Source organism: Canis lupus, chromosome 10, assembly GCF_003254725.2.
Source record: "Canis lupus dingo isolate Sandy chromosome 10, ASM325472v2, whole genome shotgun sequence".
Classification (NCBI taxonomy): Eukaryota; Metazoa; Chordata; class Mammalia; order Carnivora; family Canidae; genus Canis; species Canis lupus.
Window position 1 is genome coordinate 32,554,141 of NC_064252.1, and position 26,396 is coordinate 32,580,536.

The 26,396-nt window shown below is 36.4% G+C and overlaps 1 protein-coding gene across 4 annotated transcripts in view; it reads left to right on the forward strand.

Moving 5' to 3' along the window:
• Positions 1-26,396, forward strand: part of CRY1 (cryptochrome circadian regulator 1) — a 112,591-nt gene that overhangs the window by 60,919 nt on the left and 25,276 nt on the right. For all 4 annotated transcript variants that reach the window (XM_025461814.3, XM_049115344.1, XM_025461824.3 and 1 more), the window contains exons 2-3: positions 3,965-4,073; positions 21,433-21,575. In XM_025461814.3, coding sequence (XP_025317599.1) covers positions 3,965-4,073; positions 21,433-21,575 — 252 coding nt within the window. The remainder of the gene's footprint in view (positions 1-3,964; positions 4,074-21,432; positions 21,576-26,396) is intronic.

Below are 26,396 nucleotides of genomic sequence, written 5' to 3' on the forward strand. Positions count from 1 at the left end.
ATTTCAAATACATCTGATGTATTTGAAATACATCAGAAGGTGATGTCTATATATGATAGCTATAATATAAAGTGAATATGAACATTTCTCTAGGATGAGGCCATTGTGTCCTGTGGTAGTTTAGATGATGGGGAAATTACTTTCACCTCAAAGTCTGAAGATTAATAGGATATGAACTTGAAGAGATCGAAATTGAAGAGAAGGAAATTCTAGGCTGAGGGAAGATCATGGAGCAAATTCCAGGAGAGTGGATATGTGGCAAGAAGGTAGTTTCGTATGGTGGGAAGGAAGGGGGAATGTAAGAAATGATCCTGGTGGGTATCCCTGGGTGGCTCAGCGGTTAGCGCCTGCCTTTGGCCCACGGTGTGATCCTGGAGTCCCACGTCGGGCTCCCGGCATGGAGCCTGCTTCTCTCTCTGCCTGTGTCTCTGCCTCTCTGTCTCTGTATCTCTCATAAATAAATAAATAAAATCTTAAAAAAAAAAAAAAAAGAAAAGAAAAGAAATGATCCTGGAACCCTAAGATAGTGGCCAAGCAAAATAATGTGTTCTTTTCCCTCAGAAAGATTTGGTGTAGGGATCCCTGGGTGGCACAGCGGTTTAGCGCCTGCCTTTGGCCCAGGGCGCGATCCTGGAGACCCGGGATCGAATCTCACGTCCGGCTCCCGGTGCATGGAGCCTGCTTCTCCCTCTGCCTGTGTCTCTCCCTCTCTCTGTCTCTCTCTCTCTCTGTGACTATCATAAATAAATAAAAATTAAAAAAAAGAAAGATTTGGTGTAGTACATAAAATGGATTAGAATAGGGAAGAGATGTTGGTAGGAAGGAGTTTTTAAGGCATTGCAATAAATAATACCAGCGAGAGATAACAAGGGCTAGAACACAAGTGGTATGAAGAAGGGGACCAAAAATAATAGATAACACATAATTGTGCTTATTATGGATCAGCCACTGCTCTGAGGGCTTCAAGTATATTAGTTAATTTAATTCTCACACATGCTGTGATATAGGTGCTATTACTATCCCAGTCACATAGGTAAGGAAAATTGCACTTTTCAGGATTTATTGAAGGACAGTAATTTGTTGCTAGACCTGTTAAATTATGTGACATCCATGTAATGGAATGGTATGAAACCATCAAAATTGATGCCATAGATGTCTATTGCTTTGAAAGATATTTACTGTGTGTTAAGCCATGTTTGCAGTAGATACAGTATTTCTCAGTTTGTTTTACTCTGAAAGACTGTTCCTTATTAATTTTGTACCTTTTATGAAGTAAAAGAAAAAAAAAAAGCAAGCATGTTTCTCTCATCTTTACTCCCACCCCAAATTCCCACTCCCCAAAGGTAGCTGTTACTAATAATTTATAAGTATCCTGCCAATAATTTTCTTTTTTTTTCTTTTATTTATTATTTATGATAGTCACAGAGAGAGAGAGAGAGAGAGAGAGAGGCAGAGACACAGGCAGAGGGAGAAGCAGGCTCCATGCACCGGGAGCCCGATGTGGGATTCAATCCCGGGTCTCCAGGATCGCGCCCTGGGCCAAAGGCAGGCGCCAAACCGCTGCGCCACCCAGGGATCCCGTATCCTGCCAATAATTTTCTTATGCACATATAGCATAAGTAAATATGTGCAAATTTTATCTTATGAAAATAATAGATGCATTTGGGTTTAGAAGTCACAGTGCAAAGGTACTATATTTTTTAAAGTACATATATTTGTATTTACTTCTCTGTATTTGGGTGTACTTCTTTAATTTTTATGTGAAATTACAATGCTGTAGATGATAACATCTGTGGAAGAAAAACATCATACTATGGAAGAAAAACAACATACTTAAATATATCTATTCCTTTGTTTTATGCAGTATCAAAACAAAATTCACTCTTTGGTTGCATTTTCCATTGTAGCATGTTGCTTTAGTCCATAGCATTCTCTACAGTGTTTTTGGTTCATAGGGTGTTTATTGAAAAGAATTAAGAATGTTTATTTAGCCTGTGAATAAGAAAGGGAAAAATAAGGCCAGTTATTAATTAATCCAGGCTTACTTGTTTATTTTATGCATTAATCAGGTTTTTTTTTCTTTTCCCATTTTTTTTCCATCTGTCATTGACCTGTTTCACCATATGGAAACATTTCCATTCTGAAACTAATGGTACAAAAGAGATTTGAGGATTATATCTGCCTTGGATTATCCTTCCAGGACATTTTAGTTTTGTACTGTTTAAGAAAATGTAAATTTGCTAGTTCATTCAACTTCTTAATTTTTTATCTGACTGCTACAGTGTAAAAAAACTTTTATCAAGCAAATACATAAAATTAGATGCTTTCTAATAAACATCACCAAACATGATAAATTATTCAATTATGGATAATTTTCTAAAAATCAGGTACTTTTGTATTGATTTAACAATAACAATCTTCTCCCCCAAAGTATTTGTGCATTTGTGGGGGTAGGTTGGGGTAGGGGTCAGTGTTAGAGCAGTGACTGGTTCCAAACAGTCAGGTTTTGGAACAGGAACAGTCAGGAACAGTCAGGCTGGTTCCAGACAGAGCAGGTATGAGGTAAAACATAAATGTGAAGATAGAAGAGTTTATTTCCTATTTGTTTAAAGACAATTATGCGGCATCCTAAAAGTGGTATGATGGGAGTCCTCAGTGAAAAGAATATCAAACTTGACTAAGTATACTGATGTTACTAATAACTACAACTGTAAAAAATTAACAAAACTTTCTTGATGAAATGATGGGATCAGAATAGGCAGATGATTTAGACTGAACAACTTCCTAGAATAATGGTGTCCGGTAGAACTTTCTGCAGTGATGGAAATGTTCTTCACCTGTGCTGTCCAATATGGTACGACTAGGCACACATGTGGCTGTTGAGAGGCCTTAAAGTGTGGCAAGTGTGACTGAGAAACTGAACTGTTAATTTTGATTAAATTTAAATGACTATATGTTCTTAGTAGCTACCGTATTGAACAACACATTTCTGAAACATGCCTTTCATTCATATTTACTACTCACAAGTAAGACACAATCACTATTCTCAGAGACCATGTGGCCTGTGGAAAAGGCATACAAATATTTAACCTTGCGATCAGATACATGAAAGGAGCAGAATAAAGAGGAAATAAGATATGTCCAGCTGAGGGGAATAAAATCTACATGAAATGTTAGAGAAATTAACATGAGGCAAACAGGTTGAATTTTCCAGGGGTGACCTCTTTTTCAGATTTGCCCTTAGAGACTGCTCCATTTCTTCACAATAAAAGATGTACAGTAAGCAGTCTTTTGGTGCTGCCCCAGAATTTCCCAACATATCTATCATGTGTAAATCTTGTTGATACTTATTTCATTGAGAAAGATCCATCTGTCTCGTGGAGTTTTTCTTTTTTAATTAACCTGGAATTAACTGAGTTAATGCCACATAATTTAACAACTTATTATCAGTTTTTTTAATTATATAAGAAACTTGAAAATTGGCATTATGTTTTCTCTCTCTTAGATGATTACAATATCCCCTAATACTCAAATTCTTAAATTACTCGCTTGGAGTGATTAAATAGGATGTTTCCATTTTTTTTTCAGTAGAAAAAAATGTTCTAGATTTTTCAAAGTGGCTTCTCTGTTTGAACCTGAGTTCATTTCATCAATGAAACAAATCACTTCATTTAATTATATAATTTTTATGTTTACAAATTAATATTGCTAACATTCACTCACTATTATTTAAATGGAAGTTAGTGATTTAATTTAGGGATTATATTAAAACACCGAGAAACTTGTAATTAAAAGATTATAAATATAATTTCTGAAAATAGTAATTTATAGGTCAGTTAGAAATAAGATAACAAGAGATAATAAAATTATGAGGTTGGCATATCAATTTTTAGAATAATATGCTTTTGTAATACTTTATCTTCTAAACATGCATGTTTAAGAATTTTAATATTTTTCTCTGTAGATTTTTGCTTCAATGTCTTGAAGACCTTGATGCCAATCTGCGAAAGTTAAACTCTCGTCTGTTTGTGATTCGTGGACAGCCAGCAGATGTGTTTCCCAGGCTTTTTAAGGTAATCTTAAAAATCTTTGCATAAAGTAATAATCTTTTGTCAGAGAAGACACATATTTGTTTTTTGTTTTTTGTTTTTTTTTTTTCACATATTTGATATATAAAGTATTTGAGGTAATTTAAGTTTTGGGAAATTCTTTTTATTTAATAAAAGTTTCACATGGCAGAATCAGACAGTGAAAAAAGTGATTTACAATGAAAAGTTAAATCTTCCTTCTGCCTTAAAGTGCTAGTTCCCTTCCCAGAAGCAACAACTACTACCAATTTCTTATGTATGCATTAGAAATTTTTTTTGCATTAATAAGACTATAGGGGGTGGGAGTGAATGGGTGACGGGCACTGGGGGTTATTCTGTATGTTAGTAAATTGAACACCAATAAAAAATAAATTAAAAAAAAAATAAGACTATATATGTGCATGTATCTGTATCTATTTATCTAATACCTGTAGGTCCATCAATATATATAAATCTGCATTTATGTGTGTTACCATCCCCCTTTCTAATAACAAAGATAGGACACACATATTTTACACCATATGTGCCATGCTTAGCAAATGCTAAGCGAAATAAGTCATAGACAAATACCATATGACATCATTCCTATGTGGAGTTTAAGAAACAAAACAAGCAAGCAAAGGAAAAAAAAAATCAAGAAAACAGACTCTTAACTATAGGGAACAAACTGATGGTTACCAGAGAAGAGGGGATGGTGGGGGGTAAGGGATGGGTGAAATAAATTAAGTGATGGGGATTAAGGAGTGCTCTTGTGATGAGCACTGAGTGGTGTATAGAATTGTTGAATCGCTGTATTGCACCCCTGAAACTAATATAACAGTGTATATTAACTATATTGGAATTAAGATAAAAAAGATAAAAACAAAAATATCACAAAACTTTTATTTACTTGTTTTAAAAAAATTAAGTCAGCAAGTCTTTTGTGATTTTTGTTTTAAGGTTTCTTTTACCTAAATTAACATATTATTGGATCAGACTACCTTTTGCATTTAGATGCTGTCCTGGTCTTTATTGGTTTGGCAGAAAAGCAGTGATTTCCACTTGGGCCATAAAATACTGTTACATAAAAATACACACAGACACATGGAGTGCTTACTGTTTTATTCTGATTTATCCTTGGGCTACATATCATATAAAATATGACTTAGGAAAACTTCATTCCAGATTATATACTATGTATAGAGCTGTAGAGGGAATTAATTCCTTTTTTTTATTGCTTCGATGTTTTTATTTTTACTTTTTGTTTAGAGATGCTACATGCATGTGTTTTTTTAAAAAAATAAATAAATAAATTAAAAAGAGCCTGAAAGGATATACAATAAAAAACAGGTCTCCTTCCCACCCTGTACCCTCACACCACCACCTCTCTGAGGGAAAATATACTTATTTTGTTGGTAACCAGCTGACTCATTTATATTATTGTCTCTGGTTTTATTATTTTAGTACAGAAAATAGAATTTCTAATAGGTAAGTAATCTGGGACACGTGGGTGGCTCAGCGGTTGGGCGTCTGCCTTTGGCTTAGGGTATGATCCCGGGGTCCCAGGATCGAGTCCCACACTGGACTCTTTGCGTGGAGCCTGTTCTCCCTTTGCCTATGTCTCTGCCTTGCTCTCTCTGTCTGTCATGAATAAATAAATAAAGTCTTTAAAAAGAAATAGATAACTAATCCTGTTTCCCACTTGGGAGGTGAAACTGCTTTAGGTGTTTGAGATGACAGTCGTTCCAGTAGTGATGTTTAGTATGTATCTTCTCCTCTCTGGAGCATTCACTTATTCTATTTTTATTGAGTAGATTTAGGGATAGAGTCAGAGCATTTTTATATACACGTATTTATATATATGTCTGATAAACTGTTGTATTTTCTGGTGTGTTTTCTAACTTAGAATTTTTCCCAGTTCTGAACTTATATGGGGCTTTTTTTTAAACTTTTTTTTCTGTTCTGAAGAAATGATAAACTTAGCAGATACCAATGTAGGATACACTATTAATCATATGAAATTTACATAAATTATTATTATGCAATTAAATCTTCCACATCTTCCACATTTGGTCCCAGAAAGGTAAGCTGCCAAAACCATGTACATTCTAGGCCTGGCAGAAACTTTTTTTGTAAAGATTTTTATTTATTCATGAGACAGAGAGAGAGAGAGAGAGAGACAGGCAGAGGGAAGAGCAGGCTCCCTGGGGGCAGCCCGGTGTAGGACTCGATCCCAGAACCCCTGGGATCACATCCTGAGTCAAAGGCAGACGCTCAACCACTGAGCCACCCGGGCACCCCTGGCAGAAACTTCAATGAAGAGTTTAAACATTAAAACATTCTCACTATATCCAAGAAACAGGGACTAAAGTCTTTATGGATGATTTCACTGAATTGTAACAAAAGTTTTATTCAAAATCACAGAATAAATCAAAGTACATCTACAGCCACTAACATTTCACATGCATAAAATTTATATTATGCTTTTTGAGTTATTTTTGATTCTTGCTCTATTATTCTATAGCACATGCTTATTTGTTTTTTTTTTAATTTTTTAAAATTTAAATTCCATTTGCCAACATCATATAACACCCAGGGTTCATCCTATGAAGTGCCCTTCTCAGTGCCCATCACCCAGTCACCCCCCCACTCTCCTCCCCTTTTGCAACCCTTTGTTTCCCAGAGTTAGGAGTTTCTCATGGTTTGTCTTCCTCTGTTTTTTCGCCACTCAGTTTTTCCCTCCTTTCCTTTATAATCCCTTTCACTATTTCTTATATTCCACATATCAGTGAAACCATATGATGATTTTCTTTCTCCGATTGACATCTCACTCAGCATAATACCCTCCAGTTCCTTACATATTGAAGCAAATGGTAGATATTCGTCCTTTCTGATGGCTGAGTAATATTCCATTATATATATATATATATATATATATATATATATATATATATATACACACACACACACACACACCACATCTTCATTATCCATTCATCTGTCAAAGGACATCTTGGCTCCTTCCACAGTTTGGCTATTGTCGACATTGCTGCTATAAACATTGGGGTGCAAATGTCCCATCATTTCACTACATCCATCTTTGGGGTAAGTACCCAGTAGTGCAGTTGCTGGGTCGTAGGGTAGCTCTATTTTTAACTTCTTGAGAAACTTACGCACTGTTTTCCAGAGTGACTGTACCAACTTAACATTCCCACCAACAGTGCAAGAGGGTTCCCCTTTATCCACATCCTCTCCAACATTTGTTGTTTCCTGTCTTGTTCATTTTAGCCATTCTCACTGGTTTGAGGTGGTATCTCATTGTGGTTTTGATTTTTATTTCCCTGATGGCAAGTGATGTGGAGCATTTTTTCATGTTCTTATTGGCTATGTGTAGGTCTTCTTTGGAGAAATGTCTGTTCATGTCTTCTGCCCATTTCAAGACTGGATTGTTTGTTTCTTGGGTGTTGAGTTTGATAAGTTCTTTATAGATCTTGGATACTAGCCCTTTATCTGATATGTCATTTGCGAATATCTTCTCCCATTCTGTAGGTTGTCTTTTAGCTTTGTTGATTGTTTCCTGTGCTGTGCAGAAGCTTTTTATCTTGATGAAGTACCAGTAGTTCATTTTTGCTTTTATTTCCCATCATAAGATGGGTCTTGCAAGAAGTTGCTGTGGCCAAGTTCAAAAAGGGTGTTGCCTGTGTTCTTTAGTATTTTGATGGATTTTTGTCTCACATTTAGATCTTTCAGCCATTTTGAGTTTATCTTTGTGTATGGTGTAAGAGAATGGTCCAGTTTCATTCTTCTGTATGTGACTGTCCAATTTTCCCAACACCATTTATTGAAGAGTCTTTTTCCCAGTGGATATTCTTTCCTGTGTTGTCAAAGATGAGTTGACCATAAAGTTGAGAGTCCATTTTTGGGTTCTCTATTCTGTTCAATTGATCTATCTGTTTTTGTGCCAGTACCATACTGATGATCACAGCTTTGTAATACAGCCAGAAGTCAGGCATTGTGATGTCCCCAGCTTTGGTTTTCTTTTTCAACATTCCTCTGGCTATTTGGGGTCTTTCTGATTCCATACAAATTTAAGATTATTTGTTCCAACTCTGAAGAAAGTCTGTGGTAGTTTAATAGGAATTGCATTGAATGTGTAAATCGCCTTGGGTAGCATAGACATTTTCACAATATTTATTCTTCCAATCCATGAGTGTGGGATGTTTTTCCATTTCTTTGTCTTCCTCAATTTCTTTCAGAAGTGTTCTGTAGTTTTTAGAGTATAGATCCTTTACCTCTTTGGGTTAGGTTTATTCCTAGGTACCTTATGGTTTGGGGTGCAATTGTGAATGGGATTGATTCCTTAATTTCTCTTTCTTCAGTCTCATGGTTAGTGTATAGAAATCCCACTGGTTTCTGGGCATTGATTTTGTATCCTGCCACATTGCTGAATTGCTGTATGAGTTCTAGCAATTTTGGGGTGGAGTCTTTTGGGTTTCCTATTTACAGTATCATGTCATCTGCAAAGAGGGAGAGTTTGACTTCTTTGCCAATTTGAATGCTTTTTCTTTCTGTTGTCTGATGGCTGCGGTTAGGACTTCTAGTACTATGTTGAATAGCAGTGGTGAGAATGGACATCCCTGTCATGTTCCTGATCTTAGGGGAAAGGCTCTCAGTGTTTCCCCATTGAGAATGATATTCACTATGGGCTTTTCATAAAGGTTTTTATGATACTGAGAAAAATTCTCTTTATCCCTACGCTTTGAAGAGTTTTAATCAGGAATGGATGCTGTATTTTGTCAAATGCTCTCTTTGCATCTATTGAGAGGATCATATGGTTCTTGTCTTTTCTTTTATTGATGTGATCTGTCACGTTGATTGTTTTATAAATGTTGAACCACTGCACATGCTTATTTGAATAAGAGATTAATTCAGCAGATAGTGATTGAGTGCCTATTATGTACAAGACAGAGTTCAAGGGGGTATGGATATTCTGGTGAACCAAAGAGAAGTCATTCCTACCTTGGCAGAGCTTATATGATAGTGGGAAGGAGGCAGATAATAAACTAGTAAATATGCAATGTCAGGCAGTAATAGGTGCTAAAATAAAGTGTGGGATATTAAGTGCTGAGGTGAGGGAAGGGTAATTACTTTATATGGAATCATGGGAAGCTTAACTTCTAAGATGATCTATATGGCAAACATGTGAAGAGACTGAGCCATGTAAATATCTGGAGTGTGATATTGTGAATCCACAACATTTTGCACCTTGTTCCATCAAAAGGTCAAGTTTAAATATGGGGTGGCCATATAACTTATTTTGACCAACTGCCAAGGACGACACTGAGTTCCAAATCCTAAGCCTCAAGCAACATTGAAGTCTGCCTTTGCCCTTTTAGAATGCTTTTTGTATCATGCAGAGAGTATTGGCTAAAATATCAAATTATGGGAGACTGTGTAGAGATAGAGGGCCAATCAACAGCCAGCACGAACGTCTGAGATGTAGAAGAGAGATTATTTTAGATCCTTTAGGCTCTGCCAAGCTGTCAGCTGATTGCAAGCTCATTTGTGAGCCCAGGTGAGATCAACAGAACCACACCATCTAGTTAATTGACAGACTTGTGAGGATCATTTTGAGCTGCTAAGATTACTGTAACATGGGGAAAGAATGTTGTAGGCAAAGGGGACAGGAGTTACAAAGGCCTTCATATGGAAGTGTGCTATGACTTGTTTAGGAACAACAAGAAGGCTAGCATGACTAGAAGCAGTGAGTGAAAAGCACAGAAAGGGTCAAAGAGGTTGCAAGGAGCCAGATCACAGGACTCTGTTTATAGACCATGTTTAAAAGTTTGGCTGTTACTCTGAGTGAAATGGGATGCCGTAGAAATTTTTGAGTAGGAGTGATATGATTTCACTTATGTTTTCTTTTTTTTTCTTTATTATTGAAGTATAACTGACATTCAATTTTTTTTTTTTTTTTAATTCGACAGAGAGAGAGGCAGAGACACAGGCAGACAGAGGGAGAAGCAGGCTCCATGCAGGAAGCCTGACGTGGGACTCGATCCTGGGTCTCCAGGATCACACCCCGGGCTGCAGGTGGCGCTAAACCGCTGCACCACTGGGGCTGCCCTTGACATTCAATGTTATATTAGTTTCAGGTATAGAGCATATCAGCTTAACAATTCTATATATTAGTGCTATATATTAGTGTAAGTGTGGTCATCGTCTGTCACCATACAGTGTTATATATTATTGATGATATTCTCTATGCTGTACCTTTTGATCTCCATGACTTATTTATTTTATAACTGGAAGTTTGTATCTGTTAATCTCCTTTATCTATTTTGTTCCTTTTCCTACCCACCTTCCATCTGGCAACCACCACTTTGTCCTCTGTATTTAAGAGTCTGTTTGGTTTGTTTGTTAATTGCTTTGTTTTTTAGATTCCATAAATAAGTGAAATCATATATTTGCCTTTCCCTGTCTTACTTATTTCACTTAGAATAATATACTCTAGGTCCATTTGTATTGTTGTAAATGGCAAGATTTCATTCTTTTTTGTGACTGATATTCTAGTGTGTTTGTGTGTGTGTGTGTGTGTATGTATAGACACACATGCAACATCATCTTTATTCATCCATCTATCAGCAGATACTTAGGTTGCTTCTGTATCTTGACTGTTATAAATCATGCTGCAGCAAACATAGAGGTACATATATCTTTTGAATTAGTGTTTTCATTTTCTTTGGGTAGATACCCAGTAGTGGAATTACTGGATCATACGGTATTTCTATTTTTAATTTTATGAGGAACCTCTATACTGTTTTCTGCAGTGGTCGCACTAGTCCATATTCCCACCAACATTGCATCAAGGTTTCTTTTTCACCACAGTCTTGCCAACACTTGTTATTTCTTGTCTTAATACTAGCCATCCTGAATGGTGTGAGATGATATCTTATTTGTGGTTTTGATTTGCATTTCCCTGATGATGAGTTATATTGAGCATCCTTTTTTTTTTTTGTATCTGTTGGCCATGTGTATATTTTCTTTGAAAAATGTTTATTCAGATCCTTTAACCATTTTGTAAATTTAAATTTAATTAATTAATGTATAGTATATTATTCATTTCAGAGAGAGAGTTTAATGATTGATTCATCAGTTGCATATAATACCCAGTGCTCAGGACATTAAGTGCCCTCCTTAATGCCATAAGAGACTCTTAGCTATAGGAAACAAACTGAGAGTCATTTGGCCATTTTAAATCAGATTTTTGAGGGGGATTTTGATGTTGAGTTTTATAAGCTCTTTATATATTTTGGATATATCATTTGCAAATATTGTCTTCCATTCAGTAGATTGTCTTTTTTGTTTTGTTCATTTCCTTCATTGTGCAGAGCTTTTTATTTTGGTGTATTCCCAATAGTTTATTTTTTATCTTTATTTTTTTCCAATAGTTTAATTTGCTTTTGTTTTCCTCGTCAGAAGAGACATTCATAAATATGTTGCTAAGGCTAATATCTCAACAATGAGAAGAAAGTGAATATGCCACAAAATCATGGGTTGGTTTTTTTTAACCTACTAGGGAGTTGAGGCCACAGAGAAACCTAAACTAAATTCCTTAAAGAGATGAACCTTTCATAGAAAAGAGACTCATGTCTCTATCCATGGGGACACAGCAGAAAAAGAAGGGAATCCACTATAGTTGAGAGTAAAAAGAAACCAGTCAAAATCTACCAAGCTTTTCATGGTCACATGTGGAATCTGACACTTGTGGAACAATAGTAAATGGCCTAACATATGTATAATTATAGACCTAGGAAAAAAGAGGGGAAAGAGAGTGGGACAGAAAAAAAATGTTGGAAGATACAATGATTAAGAATTTTCTAAATTTTTTTTCAAATATTTTATTTATTTATTTGAGACAGAGAGCACACATGTGAGGAGGAGGGGAGAAGCAGGCTCCCTGCTCAGCAGGGAGCCTGATGCAGGGCTCCATCCCAGGACCTGGAATTATGACCTGAACTGAAGGCAGATGCTCAACCGACTGAGTCAACCAGGTGCCCCAAGAATTTTCTAAAATTGATAAAAGTTGACACTTGACAGTGTCAAGTCAAGATGCGCAACAAAACCCCAAACAGCATAAATGTAAAGAAAACCACATATTGCCACATCAAAGTCAATTAACTGAAAACCAAAATTAGAAAATTCTATAAGCAGCCAGAGGAGAAAAGACATATTCAGGGAGCCACAATAAGAATGTTAGTGTTGTTTGTTTGTATCGGAAACAGTTGAGTCCAGATGGTACTTGAATGACATCTTTAAAGAACTACAAAAGGGATGCCTGGGAGACTCATTTGGTTGAGCATCCAACTCTTGGTTTCATCTCAGGTCATGATCTCGTGGGTTGTGAGATTGAGCCCTGCATCAGCTCCTTACTCAGTGGGTAGTCTGCTTGAAAAATTCTCAAAAAAAATAAAAAAAAAAGAAAAAAGAAAAAGAAAAATTCTCTCCCTTTGCCCCTCCCTTCACTTGAGTACTCTTTCTAAAAATAAATAAATCTTTTAGAAAAAAAGAACTACAAACAATTTTGTTAACTTAGCGGAAATATTCATTAAAAAAAAAAAAAGTAGGGATCCCTGGGTGGCGCAGCAGTTTGGCACCTGCCTTTGGCCCAGGGCGCGATCCTGGAGACCCGGGATCGAATCCCACGTCGGGCTCCCGGTGCATGGAGCCTGCTTCTCCCTCTGCCTGCGTCTCTGCCTCTCTCTCTCTCTCTCTCTCTCTCTCTCACTGCGTGCCTATCATTAAAAAAAAAAAAAAAAGAAAAAAAGTAGTGGTGCCTGGGTGGCTCAGTCAGTTAAGCATCCAGCTCTTGATACTGGCACAGGTCATGATGTCAGGGTTTTGAGAAGCCCTGTGTCATGCTCTGAGCTCAGGGGGGAGTCTGCTTGAAATTTTCTTTCCCTCTGCCCTCCCCCAAAATGAATAAATAATTAATTTTTTAAAAAAGGAAGAAGGTAGTCTACGTACCATTATGAATGTGCCTGATCTTGTCTGATCTTAGAAGCTAAGCAATTAGTACTTGGATAGGAGTCTGCCTGGGAATACCTACCTGGTGCTGTAGGCATAGCTAGCTAGCTAGCTAGCTACCTACCTACCTGGTGCTGTAGGCATAAATAGATAGCTATCTGGTGTTGTAGGGATAGATTAGATAGATAGATAGATAGATAGATAGATAGATAGATAGATGATAGAAAGATTGATTTAAAAAAGTAAGATGAAGGCATTTTCAGGTAGACAAAAACAGAACAATTCATTTCCACAGATTTATACTATACAAAATACTAAAGGAAGCTCTGCTAGGTGAAAGGAAGTTATTCTAGATGAAAGACAGGATCTGCAAGAAAGATGAAAGAGCACTAAATATGTGGGTAAATATAAAAGACCAACCTTTTTGTTATTTTTAGTTATGTTATTTATCCTATTTTCTTTAAAAGACTATTAACAGGTTAAAACCAACTAATAGCAGTGAATTCTAGGAGATAATACCGATATTAAAGGCTTATAACATACAAAAGTAAAATTTATAAAAGGACCACACAAGATGGAAGCAAAAGAAATACAAGTATCTATAAGTTCTTATATTATTCAATAGTAATATATGATTTGAAGGTAGACAGTGATAAGAATGCACAGTGATCTAAAATAGCATAAAGAGCTATTTGAAAAAAGTTAATAGAGTTTAAAATGGAATACTAAAAATACTTGACTCATTCAAATGAAAGCAGATGGATAAATTTAAGCTCAGCTATATCAATTTTATTCAGTGTAAATGGTCTACTTTAAGCTCACCATTTAAAAGGCACAAGTTGTCAGACTGGATAAAGAATAAGCAAGAACCCAAATGTATACTGATTAGAAGAGACATTTTCAAAATATGAAGAGGGACACCTGGGGGGCTTAGTCAGTTAAGCTCCCAGCTCTTGATTTTGACTCAGGTCATGATCTCAGGGTCCTGGGATGGAGCCCTGTGTTGGGCTCCTTACTCAGCGGGGAATCTGCTTAAGGATTCTCTCATCCTCTCCCTTTGCCCTTCCTCCTACTCATGCTTTCTCTCTCTCTCTCAAATCAATACATCTTTAAAAAATATAAATAAGAATATGAAAAACAGATGCAGGTTTCTAGCTGTAGAATGAATAAGTCACAGGAATAAAAGGCACAGCATAGGGAATGTAGTCCATGATATTGTAATAGTAATAGTGTTTTTTAATCACAGATGGTAGCTACATTTGTGGTAAGGATAGTATAACATATAGAGAATTTGAATCAGTATGTTGTAGGTCTGAAACCAGTGTAGCATTTTGTATTAACTCTACTCAGATAAAAAATAATTAACAGTTTGAAATGAAAAAGATGTAAACAGTAAGCATAAGGAAGCCGAATTCAAGACAAAATTATCGGGATGCCTGCGTGGCTCAGTTGTTGAGCGTCTGCCTTTGGCTCAGGGCTTGATCCCTGGTATGGGGATTGTGTCATGCGTCAGGCTCCCTCGAGGAGCCTGCTTCTCTGACTACCTATGTCTCTGCCTCTCTCTGCATCTCTCATGAATAAATAAATAAAAATCTTAAAATATATATATATGAGAAATTAAGAGCAATCTTACATCAAGAAGATATAACCATTATAAATGTATATATGTACCAACTAACAGTATAAAATATGTTAATCTCAAACTGGTAAACTCTGTTACTGATAGAATATAAAAAAATTAATGAAGATATGGATAATATGAATAATGCTATCAACCACGTTGGTGTACTAATATTTGCAGAACACTATGCCCCAAAACTACACTTTTTTTTTTAGTGCATATGAAATACTAAGACCATATGTTCAGCCACAAAACATATCAATAATTTTTTAAAAACTGGCATCTTTTATAGAATATATTATTTGACTTTAATAGAATGAAATAAATAGTAAGAAATGTTTTTAAAATATTAAACTTTAACTTGCTATTAAAAAACAAACATTTATGGGATTCAGCTACAGCAGTGCTTTGAGGACAATTAATAGCTTTTAGCACTCTATTAGAAAAAAAATCAAAGAACTAAGTCCACCTTAAAAATAGAAAAAAAGAATAAATCAAGCCTAAAGTATAGTAAGTAGAAGAAAGGGAATAATAAACAGAGGAATGGAAATCAATGAAACAAAGCAGGCAAACAATAAAGAAAATAAATTGCAATACTCAGTTTATTGTCTCTCAGTTCTAATCTATCCTTCTAGGTCCTGCTTTGTGATAGTGAAGCTGGATGCTGTTAATATTTCTCCTTTGTCAGCTGGCTTGATGCTAGGTTATGTCAACAGATGTTGGTAGTTCTCTGCAAAGTCATAATAGGAGAAAAGTGGCTTTCCTTATTGGTAGCCCTATGCTTTTTTCTTGGGACATTAGCCAGCAGTTGAGCATGTGGGAGACCCAGTAGTATTTATTTCAGCTTCCCTTTTGGACAAGCCCCTGCCTAACCACATCCTCTGGCAAATTTCCCTGCCCCCAGGCCACTTACACAGACCAACTCCAGCTCACCTATACCCTGTAGGAAGTTTTTCAGCCACCCAAGGTGCTATTCCTATGAACCAGGTCTGCCTAGCCCTTTGGCAAGTTCTTTCTCTCCAGGGAAGGTTTTGTGTTATTGTGGCAGCAAAACCCAGGCATTGAGGTGTGAATATCAGTGGAGGGTTCTTTTCTTAATTTCTTAGTAGCTGCATTCTGCAATTGCTAATTTTGGACACCGTAGACAACAGAAGCCACATAAGCAATTGTAAATTTTCTAATCGCCACATTAAAAAAAGTAAAAAGAAACAGACAAAGTTAAGGTTAAGAATATATTTTACTTAAAAAATATATTTAACCCAGGATATCAAAATATTTTCCTTTCAATATAAGATGATTATTCAAATTGTAAGCTATTTTAACTTTTTTTCATATGAAATCTTTGAAATCCAGCATATATTATATGCTTACAGCACATCTCTGTTCCAGCTACCTACATTTCAACTGCTCAGAAGCCACTTCTATGGCTAGTGACTATATACCATATTGGATAGTGTACCCTTAACTCATTCTTTTTTACTCTTTGTCATTGTTGACCACCTTTTACTTGCTAATAATCCTTTATATTAAATTTTCTGTGTTCAAACTGCTGATGTTTCTTTTCCTGACTGAATGAACCCTGATTGATTCAGTCAGCAAAGCCAAAAGCTAGGTCTTCGAAAAGATTAAATTGATAAACTACTAACAATATTGATCAGGGTGAAAAAGGAGAAAATTACTTTTATCAGGAATAAAAAGGGGGATATCAATAGAGATTCTCTAAATTTCAAAAGGATACTAAAAGATGTTAAAACATAATGCCAATAAATTATATGACTAAGATGAAAAATTTCTTGAAAGTAGGAGTTGTAAAAGTTTCAGAAAAAAATGAATAGCCCTATTTTAGTATATGTGCTGCTGAAGCAAGCACAAATAGCCCTATATCTCTTAAAGAAATTGAACTTATAGGGGCGCCTGGGTGGCTCCATTGGTTAAGCATCTGCCTTTGGCTCAGGTCATGATCCTAGTGTCCTGGGATCGAGCCCCACATTGGGCTCCCTGCTCAGCCTGGAGCCTACTTCTTCCTCTCCCCCCTGCTTGCCACTCTGCCTATGTGTGTGCTTACTCTGTCTCGTTCTCTCTCTCTCAACTAAAATCTTTTTTTTTTTTTAGAAATTTTTAAAAATTTTATTTATTTATTAGGCAGAGGGAGAAGCAGGCTCCACACAGGGAGCCTGATGTGGGACTCAATCCCAGGACACCAGGATCACGCCCTGAGCCAAAGGCAGGTGCTTAACCACCGAGCCACCCAGGCGTCCCTCAAATAAAATCTCTTAAAAAAAAATTGAGTTTGTAATTGAAAACCTTCCTTATAAATAAAACTCCAGGCCCAAGATTGCTTTAGATGTGAATTCTATCACGTATTTGAGAAAGAAATCATACCAGTTTTACAACACCTTTCAGAAAACATAGGAAAATGTAGGGAACAATTCCCCAAAACACTTATTTTATGAGACCAGCATAACTTTAACACCATACTCTAATATCAAAACCCGAGGAAGAAATCTTAAGAAAAAAAAGTAAGGATAGCCAGTGTCCCCCAGAAACAGGCTCATATCCTTAACAATATATTAATAAATTGAAATTAGCAATATTTTAAAATAATACTACCTCAATTTTTCCCAGGAATACAAAGTTGGTTTAACATTATAAAAATCAATTAAAGTAATTCTTCCTATTAAAAGAAAAAAGGAAAAGCTATTACAGTTATCACAATAGATGAAGAAAAAGCATTCAGCATCCATTTATGGTTTGCTTAAAACTAGGAATAAGCAAACTAGGAATATAAACTTGGTAAATATTAATTTGATAAAGGCTGTCTTTTAAAAAAAAAGTTTACCTATTTGAGAGAGCATAATGAATGAGAACACGAGTAGGTGGAGAGAGACAGAGGGAGAAGAAGAAACAGGCTCCCTGATGTGCAGCTTGATCCCAGGAGCCTGGGATCATGATCTGAGCTGACAGCAGACATTTAACCAACGGAGCCACCCAGGTGCTCTGATAATGATGGTCGACTAAAAACATAGCTAACGTCATTCTTAATGGTAAAATACCGAGTGCTTTCCACCTAAGATAGGGAGCAATCAAGGATATAAACTTTCACTACCAACTGAAAGCCTTGCAAGTGGAATTGGAGAAGAAAGAGTAGATAATTAGTTTACTAACTTACCCTCATCCCCATATTCTCTACCATAGCATTATGTTTTTTTCTAATAGTTATTATGTATTTACTTCTTAAATTTACCTTTGTGTTGCCAGTCTTCCTGTAAGCTCCAAGAGGGAGGGACCTAGCATTGTATCCCCCTGTAATAAGAACTATAATATTCATGTATGAATTAATACATTTAATGTTTGGGGAACCTTCTCTTCCCTAGCTTTTCGTTTTTCTTTTTTCTTTTTCTTTTTTTTTTTGTGCGCGTGTGGGCTTTTTTTTTTTTTTTTTTTTTGCTTTTCGTTTTTCTTATGGAGAGATGTTCACTAATTTATCCCCAAGGAAGAAGTAAAAGATTTCATTGATCAGTTTAGTAAAAGGAGCTAGATGAGTATAGCTCAGATTGTACCTTTTCTTCTCAGTGGCTGAGAGCACACATCCTCTTCTTTTCTCCTGTGTGATAAGTTTTATGGGGGTAGTATATACTGCAGGGAAGGTGCTGCTTATCATTGGATGGGTTAATCTCTTTAATTCTGGGGTGAAATATTAGCAAGCTTACCTGCCCGTAAACCTATTATGTTTTCTCCAATTTATCTTTACTAGTAATGTTGTCTATATTTTGATTCCCTTCCTTTTCAAAAGTGTTATTGACTTATTTTAAACTCTACCATTTATCTAAAAACTAAAAAAAAAATTTATAAAAAAAATCATAAAATTATAAACTATTTAGGAAAAAAGTTGTAGCATATATGGCAGAGAAAGGTTGAATTCATTAAAATTTAGAGCGCTCGGGGATCCCTGGGTGGCGCCGCGGTTTGGCGCCTGCCTTTGGCCCAGGGCGTGATCCTGGAGACCTGGGATCGAATCCCATGTCCGGCTTCCCGTGCATGGAGCCTGCTTCTCCCTCTGCCTGTGTCTCTGCCCCCCCACCCCTGTGACTATCATAAATAAATAAATGAATAAATTAAAAAAAAATTTAGAGAGCTCTTACAAGTCCGCAAGAGAAAAATTCACTGTGCTAGAAAACCAAGCAAACATAAGTTGCAGCTCACCAAAGAAGAAGTATACAAATGGCTAGTAATAATAGCTGCCATTCATTGAGGACTTACTGTGTACTATGTCCTTAACAATTTACATGTATTATTTAATCTTTCAGCAACCCTGTATGATTTTTTTTCATTTTACTGCAGCAAACACATAGTGTTTATTATGTGGTAGGTACTCTCTAAGCACATTACTCACGTTCTACTCATTTTATAGGTGAAGAAGCAGGCATAAAGAATTTAGCCATTTGTGCAAATAGTTGAGCCAGTCTTTGAACTCAGGTCTGACTTTAGATCCTGTGATTTAAACTACTATTCTATACTAGCAGTATAGAAACAAAGTAATATAATGCTTTCCCACCCTTATTTTAATTTTGTTTCTAAATTTCAAAAACAATACATGATTGTTCTAACAAATGTGAACAGTGCAACAGTGTGTAAAATAAAAATAATTCCCTTTTGCACTCTGAAATTTCAAAGCTAACAGCTATCCAAAGGTAACAGCTATCCATGACTTGGTATGCATTCTTCAAAATGTTCAAGGAAGGAAAATGTTTAAAATGAGATATTATTTTTCTGTCTATACCATGTGTATTTGTTAGTAGTTTATTTTATTTTATTTTTTTATTTATTTATGATAGTCACAGAGAGAGAGAGAGAGGCAGAGACACAGGCAGAGGGAGAAGCAGGCTCCATGCACCGGGAGCCCGATGTGGGATTCGATCCCAGGTCTCCAGGATCGCGCCCTGGGCCAAAGGCAGGCGCCAAACCGCTGCGCCCCCCAGGGATCCCTTGTTAGTAGTTTCAAAAAACCTTCAACACACTCTACTGGCAAGTATATGGGGACCAAACACATTGGTATTCTACTGATGAGAATGAGAATTGGTACAATATATCTGGTGGAAAATTTGACAATGTCAAAATTTTTTTTTTTTTTAATTTTTATTTGATAGTCACACAGAGAGAGAGAGAGAGGCAGAGACACAGGCAGAGGGAGAAGCAGGCTCCATGCACCGGGAGCCCGACGTGGGATTTGATCCCGGGTCTCCAGGATCGCGCCCTGGGCCAAAGGCAGGCGCCAAACCGCTGCGCCACCCAGGGATCCCGACAATGTCAAAATTTTAAATGCACTTATCTATTCATTGTTTTTCAAGGAACTGTTTCTAGGAAAAATAGAATTAAGGCCCCCAAAATGTTTAAGATGCATTCATAAAGATAAGGATATACACTGCAGTGTTTATACTAGCATTTTTTTTAACCTACCATTGGGAACAGTCCTTGTCTAATTTGTACAGATTTGGAGAATTAGTGTGTTACCATATAGTTAGTTAAATAATAGTAGACTTAACAGTTGATTTTTTTTTCTTGTAAGATATATCAGAGTACATTTAAGAATTGAAAAAGTTACTACATGGGCAGCCTGGGTGGCTCAGCGTTTTAGCGCCGCCTTCGGCCCAGGGCGTGATCCTGGAAATCTGAGATCGAGTCCCATGTCGGACTCCCTGCATGAAGCCTGCTTCTCCCTCTGCCTGTGTCTCTGCCTCTCTCTCTCTCCTCTCTGTGTATTCTCATGAATAAATAAATAAAATCTTTAAAAATAATAAATTTAAAAAGTTACTACCCCCTTCGGAAATTACAATTGCTTTAAGTCACAGCCTCCACATTGAAAATCACTATAAGGTAATGTGTACAGAGCTTATCAATATAGCACCTGATACTCAATAAATATCTGACATTATTACTATCTCTGTATCTCCACAGTTAACATTTTTTGGTAATCGGAAATAAAAAATTGTAAAACAGAGTACCTCTGCAAAGTACCATATTAACTATCAAAGGTTTGTGAAAGGGATGCCTGGGTGGCTCAGTGGTTGAGCATCTGCCTTTGGCCCAGGGCGTGATTCTGCAGTTCCGGGATTGAGTCCCACGTCAGGCTCCCTGCACGGAGCCTGCTTCTCTCTTTGCCTGTGTCTCTGCTGATCTCTCTCTCTCTCGAATAAATAAATAAAATCTTTAAAAATAAAGTTAAAAAAAAAAGGTTTGTGAAAGACCAATTCTTAGAATCAGCAGACAAAAATACCCTCTAAGTATTCCTGTTCTTTTTGAACTTGGGCAGGTCCCTAAATTTTTAAAATAACCTTATCTGCCAAATGGAGTTATCAACCAGAGTTATCAACCTGCTAAACTGAGGTTTATTTTGAGGAGCAAATGAGATAATATAAGTGTAATTTATTTGAAAAGTAAAGTGCTATACAAACACAATTATTGTAGGAAGCTGATCTTAAGCATACTACTAGATTGTCTACTGCCTACTGCAGTGCCTAAAATCTAGTGAGTGTTCATTTCTTAGTTACATAATTCTAAATTTATAAATTGTGTGTTTTTTCCTGCATATTCAAAGTTTATGTATGATCATTTTATATGTAGAATTGGAGCTTTTCACATTTTTACCAGAATGTATTGTTATAATGGAAAAATAATAATTAAAATTTGTGTACATTTTGTCCCTTTTCCTTATTTTAGGAATGGAACATTACTAAACTTTCAATTGAGTATGATTCTGAGCCCTTTGGAAAGGAACGAGATGCAGCTATTAAGAAACTGGCTACTGAAGCTGGAGTAGAAGTAATTGTACGAATTTCACATACATTATATGACCTGGACAAGTAAGTTTTTTTTCTTTTTGTTTATTTTGATAAGATGCACATAATATTTGTTATCTCAACCATTTTTAAGTGTACAGATCAGTGGTGTTACGTACATGGACAAGGGGCACCTGGATGGCTCAGTCAATTAAGCATCTGACTCTTGATCTCAGCTCATGTCTTAATCTCAGGATCCTTTTATTTTTATTTTTTTAAGATTTTATTTATTTATTCATAGACACAGAGAGAGAGGCAGAGACACAGGCAGAGGGAGAGGGAGAAGCAGGCTCCATGCAGGGAGCCCGATGTGGGACTTGATCCCGGGCCTCTGGCATCACACCCCAGGCTGCAGGCAGCGCCAAACCGCTGCGCCACCGGAGCTGCCCTCAGGATCCTTTTTAAAAAAATACATGGACAAGTAAATTTTAACCCACAGGACTTAAGTTTTTTAAAATGGAAGTAACAACATATACATAATAGAATTGTGGGAGAATTCAATGAATATATGTCAGACCCTTAGCATTTTATTGAACTTCTCTGATTTTTTACTTACTCAGTGACAGATGCCAGAATCCAGACAAATGAGTGCAGAAGATAAAAATACTTAGAATTTCAATTTCAAACTATTAAGAGTGGGCAGCTCGGATGGCTCAGCGGTTTAGCGCCACCTTCGGCCCAGGGCGTGATCCTGGGGTCCCGGGATCGAGTCCCACATCAGGCTCCCTGCATGGAGCCTGCTTCTCCCTCTGCCTGTGTCTCTGCCTCTCTGTGTGTGTCTCTCATGGGGAAATAAGTAAAATCTTAAAAAAAAAAAAAAAAGACTATTAAGAGCATCACAAAAGTTTCCTTGATTATTCTAACTTGGCCTGTGGTCTTACCTTTTTGGGCTCTTAGCAATATTACTTTCATAGTTTAGATGACACAAAATGCTGTGATATATTTAGTCTGATTGTCTGAAGGTTTTCTTTTTATTTCATTTGTGTTTATCTTGTCTATCTGGATTTTAAGTCCAGTTGCAAATTGTATGTGATATTACTATGTATCACTGTGGCCCTCTGAACAGTGGTATAATATCTTATTTCTCAAAGTATATTTCTTGAAATACCGTTTCTTGGTGATGCTTTGTCCAAAAAAGATTCTGTAGTCAAGTTTGAATTTAGGAAGTATTACATGGTTTGAGTCTTGAAGGTTCACAAGATTCATTAAGTTAGTAAGTTTTGGCATACTGTTGTCCTTGTAAGTCCTGAACTTGAAATCTCATAATTTATGTACCTTTTAAATTATTTTACTTTTAGTTATTTAATCATTTTATCTAGTTAATAAAGCTAATTCTGTGTTACATGACAAACTAGTTAATTTTATTCTCCTCTTCCAAATGTATGAAAAAACTATGGCTTGATTTCAGGCAGGGATCTTATTTCACATAGCATTATATTCTCTAGCTCTATCCCATGTTGTTGCAAATGGCAAGGTTTTGTTCTTTTTTATGGCTGAATAATATTCCTATGCGTGTGTGTGTGTGTGTGTGTGTGTGTGTGTGTCTTTTTTATCCATTGATGGACACTTGGACTGCTTCCATAGTTTGGCTGTTGTAAATAATGCTGCTATAAATGTAGGAATGCATGTATCCCTTTTAATACTAATTTTTGTATGTTGGGGGTAAATACCCAGTAGTACAATTACTGGATCTTAGGGTAATTATATTTCTAACTTTTGGGGGAACTTCTATATCATTTTCCATAGTGACTGCATCAGTTTGCATTCCCACCGAGAGTGTAAGAAGGTTCTCTTTTCTCCATATCCTCACCAACACTTGTTTCTTGTGTTTTTAAATTTAGCTGTTCTGACAGGTGTGAGGTGATTTTGTAGTTTTGATTTGCAATTCCCTGATGAGTGATACTGAACATCTTTTCATGTATCTCTTGGCCATCTGGATGTCTTCTTTGGAAAAATGTCTGATCATATATTCTGCTCTTTAAAAAAAAAGATTTTATTTATTTATTATTGATGAGAGACACAGAGAGAAAGAGACAGACACAGCAGAGGGAGAAGCAGGCTCCTTTCAGGGAGTCTGATGCAGGACTTGATCTCCAGACTGGGATTACACCCTGAGCTTAAGGCAGATGCTCAACCGCTGAGCTACCCAGGCGTCTCTATCCTGCCCATTTTTAATTGGATGATTTGGGTTTGGGGTGTTGAGTTTTATAAGTTCGTTATTTATTTTGTATACCAGCCTTTTATCAGCTATGTCATTTGTAAATATCTTCTCCCATTCGGTAGGTTGCCTTTTAGTTTTGTTGATTGTTTCCTTTGCAGAACCTTTTTATTTTGTTGAAGCCCCATAGTTTATTTTTGCTTTTATTTCCCTTGCCTGAGGAGGCATATCTAGAAGAATGTTGCTATAGCTGATGTCAGAGAAATTACTGCCTGTGCTCTCTTCAAGAATTGTTACGGTTTCAGATCTTACACTTAGTTCTTTAATCCATTTTGAGTTTATTTTTGTGTATGGTGCAAGAAAGTGGTCCAGTTTCATTCTTTTCCATGTAGCTATCAGGTTTTCTTAACACTATTTGTTAAAGAGACATTTCCCCATTGTATATTCATTCTTCCTTTGTCAAAGGTTAACTGACCATTTATAATTGTGGGTTTATTTCTGGTTTTCTATTCTATTCCACTGATCTGTGTGTCTCTTTTTATGCCAGTACCACACTGTTTTAATTACTACCACTTTGTAATATAACTTAAAATTTGGAATTGTGATACCTCCAGTTTTTTTCTTTTTCACAATTGCTTTGGCAATTACAGGTCTTCTGTGGTTCCACACCAGCTTTAGAATTGTTTGTTCTAGCTCTGTGAAAAATGCTGTTGATATTTTGATAGGGATTGCATTAAATGTGTATGTTGCTTTATTTTTAAGATTTTATTTATTTATTTATGAGAGACACAAAGAGAAAGGCAGAGACATAGGCAGAGGAAGAAGCAGGCTTCTCAAGGGGAGCGCAATGCAGGACTCGATCCCAGGACTCTGGGACCATGCCCTGAGCCAAAGACAGATGTTCAACCACTGAGCCACCCAGGTGTCTCTGTATATTGCTTTGAGTAGTGTAGACATTTTAACAATTTTGTTAATTTTTAAACAAAAGTTAAAGTTTATGTAATCTCTACATCCAACATGGGGCTCAAAGTCATGACCCCAACATCAAGAATTAATTGCATGCTCTTTTGACTGAGCCAGCCAGGTGCCTCATTAGTATTTGTTCTTTCAACCTAGGAGCATGGAGTATCTTTCTCTTTCTTTGTGTTGTCTAGAATTTGTTAGCATTTTATAGTTTTTGGAGTACAAGTCTTTCACCTCTTTGGTTAACTTTATTCCTAGATATATTAAATTTTTTTAAATGATTTTGTTTATTTATTTGAGAGAGAGAGAGAGTGAGCACAAGTAGATGTGGGGAGAAGAGGGAGAAACAGACTCCCACTGAGCAAGGAGCCTGGGATCATGATGACCTGACCCGAAAGCAGTTGCTTAACTGACCAAGCCACCCAGATTCCCTGATATTTTATTTATTTATTTTGGCGCAATTATAAATGAGACTGTTTTCTTAATTACACTTCCAAATTCATTCTGTGAGGCCAGTGTTAGCCTGATACCAAACCAGATAAAGACACCATAAAAAGGATCGATAGGCCAATATCTCTCATGAATGTAGAGGCAAAAATTTTCAGCAGAATACTAGCAAACAGATTCCGACAGTACATTAAAAAATTATACACCATGATCAAGTGGGATTTATTCCTAACATGTGAACATGACTCAATATTTGCAAAATAATCAACCTGATATGTTACATCAGTAAGAGGATAAAAATCATATGATCATTGGGTCCCTGGGTGGCTCAGTCAGTTAAACGTCTGCTTTCAGCTCAGGTCATGATCCTGGAATTGAGCCCCACATTAGTCTCCTTGCGTCTCCCTCTCCCTCTGTGCCTACCCCTATTTGGGTGCTCACATGCGCATGTGTGCGTGCTCTCTCTCTCTCAAATCTTTTTTAAAAACCCATATGATCATTTCAGTAGATGCAGAAAAAGCATTTGACAAAGTGCGTGCAACATCCATTCATGATAAGAATCTTCTGCAGGTGAGTCTAGAGGAAACATATTTCAACATAATAAAGGCCTTACATGAAAAACTAAGAGCTTTCTCCCTAAAGTCAGGAATAAGACAAAGATGTCCACTCCCACCACTTTTATGCAACATAGTACTAGAAGTCCTAGCCACAGCAGTTAGACAATATAAAGAAATAAAAGGGATCCAGATTGTTAAGGAAAAAGTAAAACTCTCACTATTTACAGATGACATGATACTGTGTATATAAAAACCCTGAAGACTCTGCCAAAAAACTACTAGAACTGATAAAGGAATTCAGTAAAAATGTAGATACAAAACCAATGTATAAAGAGCTGTTGCATTCCTATACACTATTAATGAAAAATAGAATTTAAGAAGCAAAACAAACAAGAATAGGGGAAAAAAAAGAGAGGCAATCCAAGAAACAGACTCTTAACTATAGAGAACAAACTGATGGTTACCAGAGGGGAGGTGGGTGAGGAGTGGGTTAAATAAGTGGTGGGGATTAAGGAGTACACTTATGATGAGCAACCTCGTGTTGTGTGGAAGTGTTGAATTGTACTAAATGTACACCTGAAACTAATATTACACTGCATGTTAACTAACTGGAATTTAAAACTTTTAAGAAATGTACTATATTTGGATTAAGAAAACCTTGATTTACTATTTATTAATTATGCAACCTTGACTAATTCGTTTAGCTCTTTTGGTAGGCTT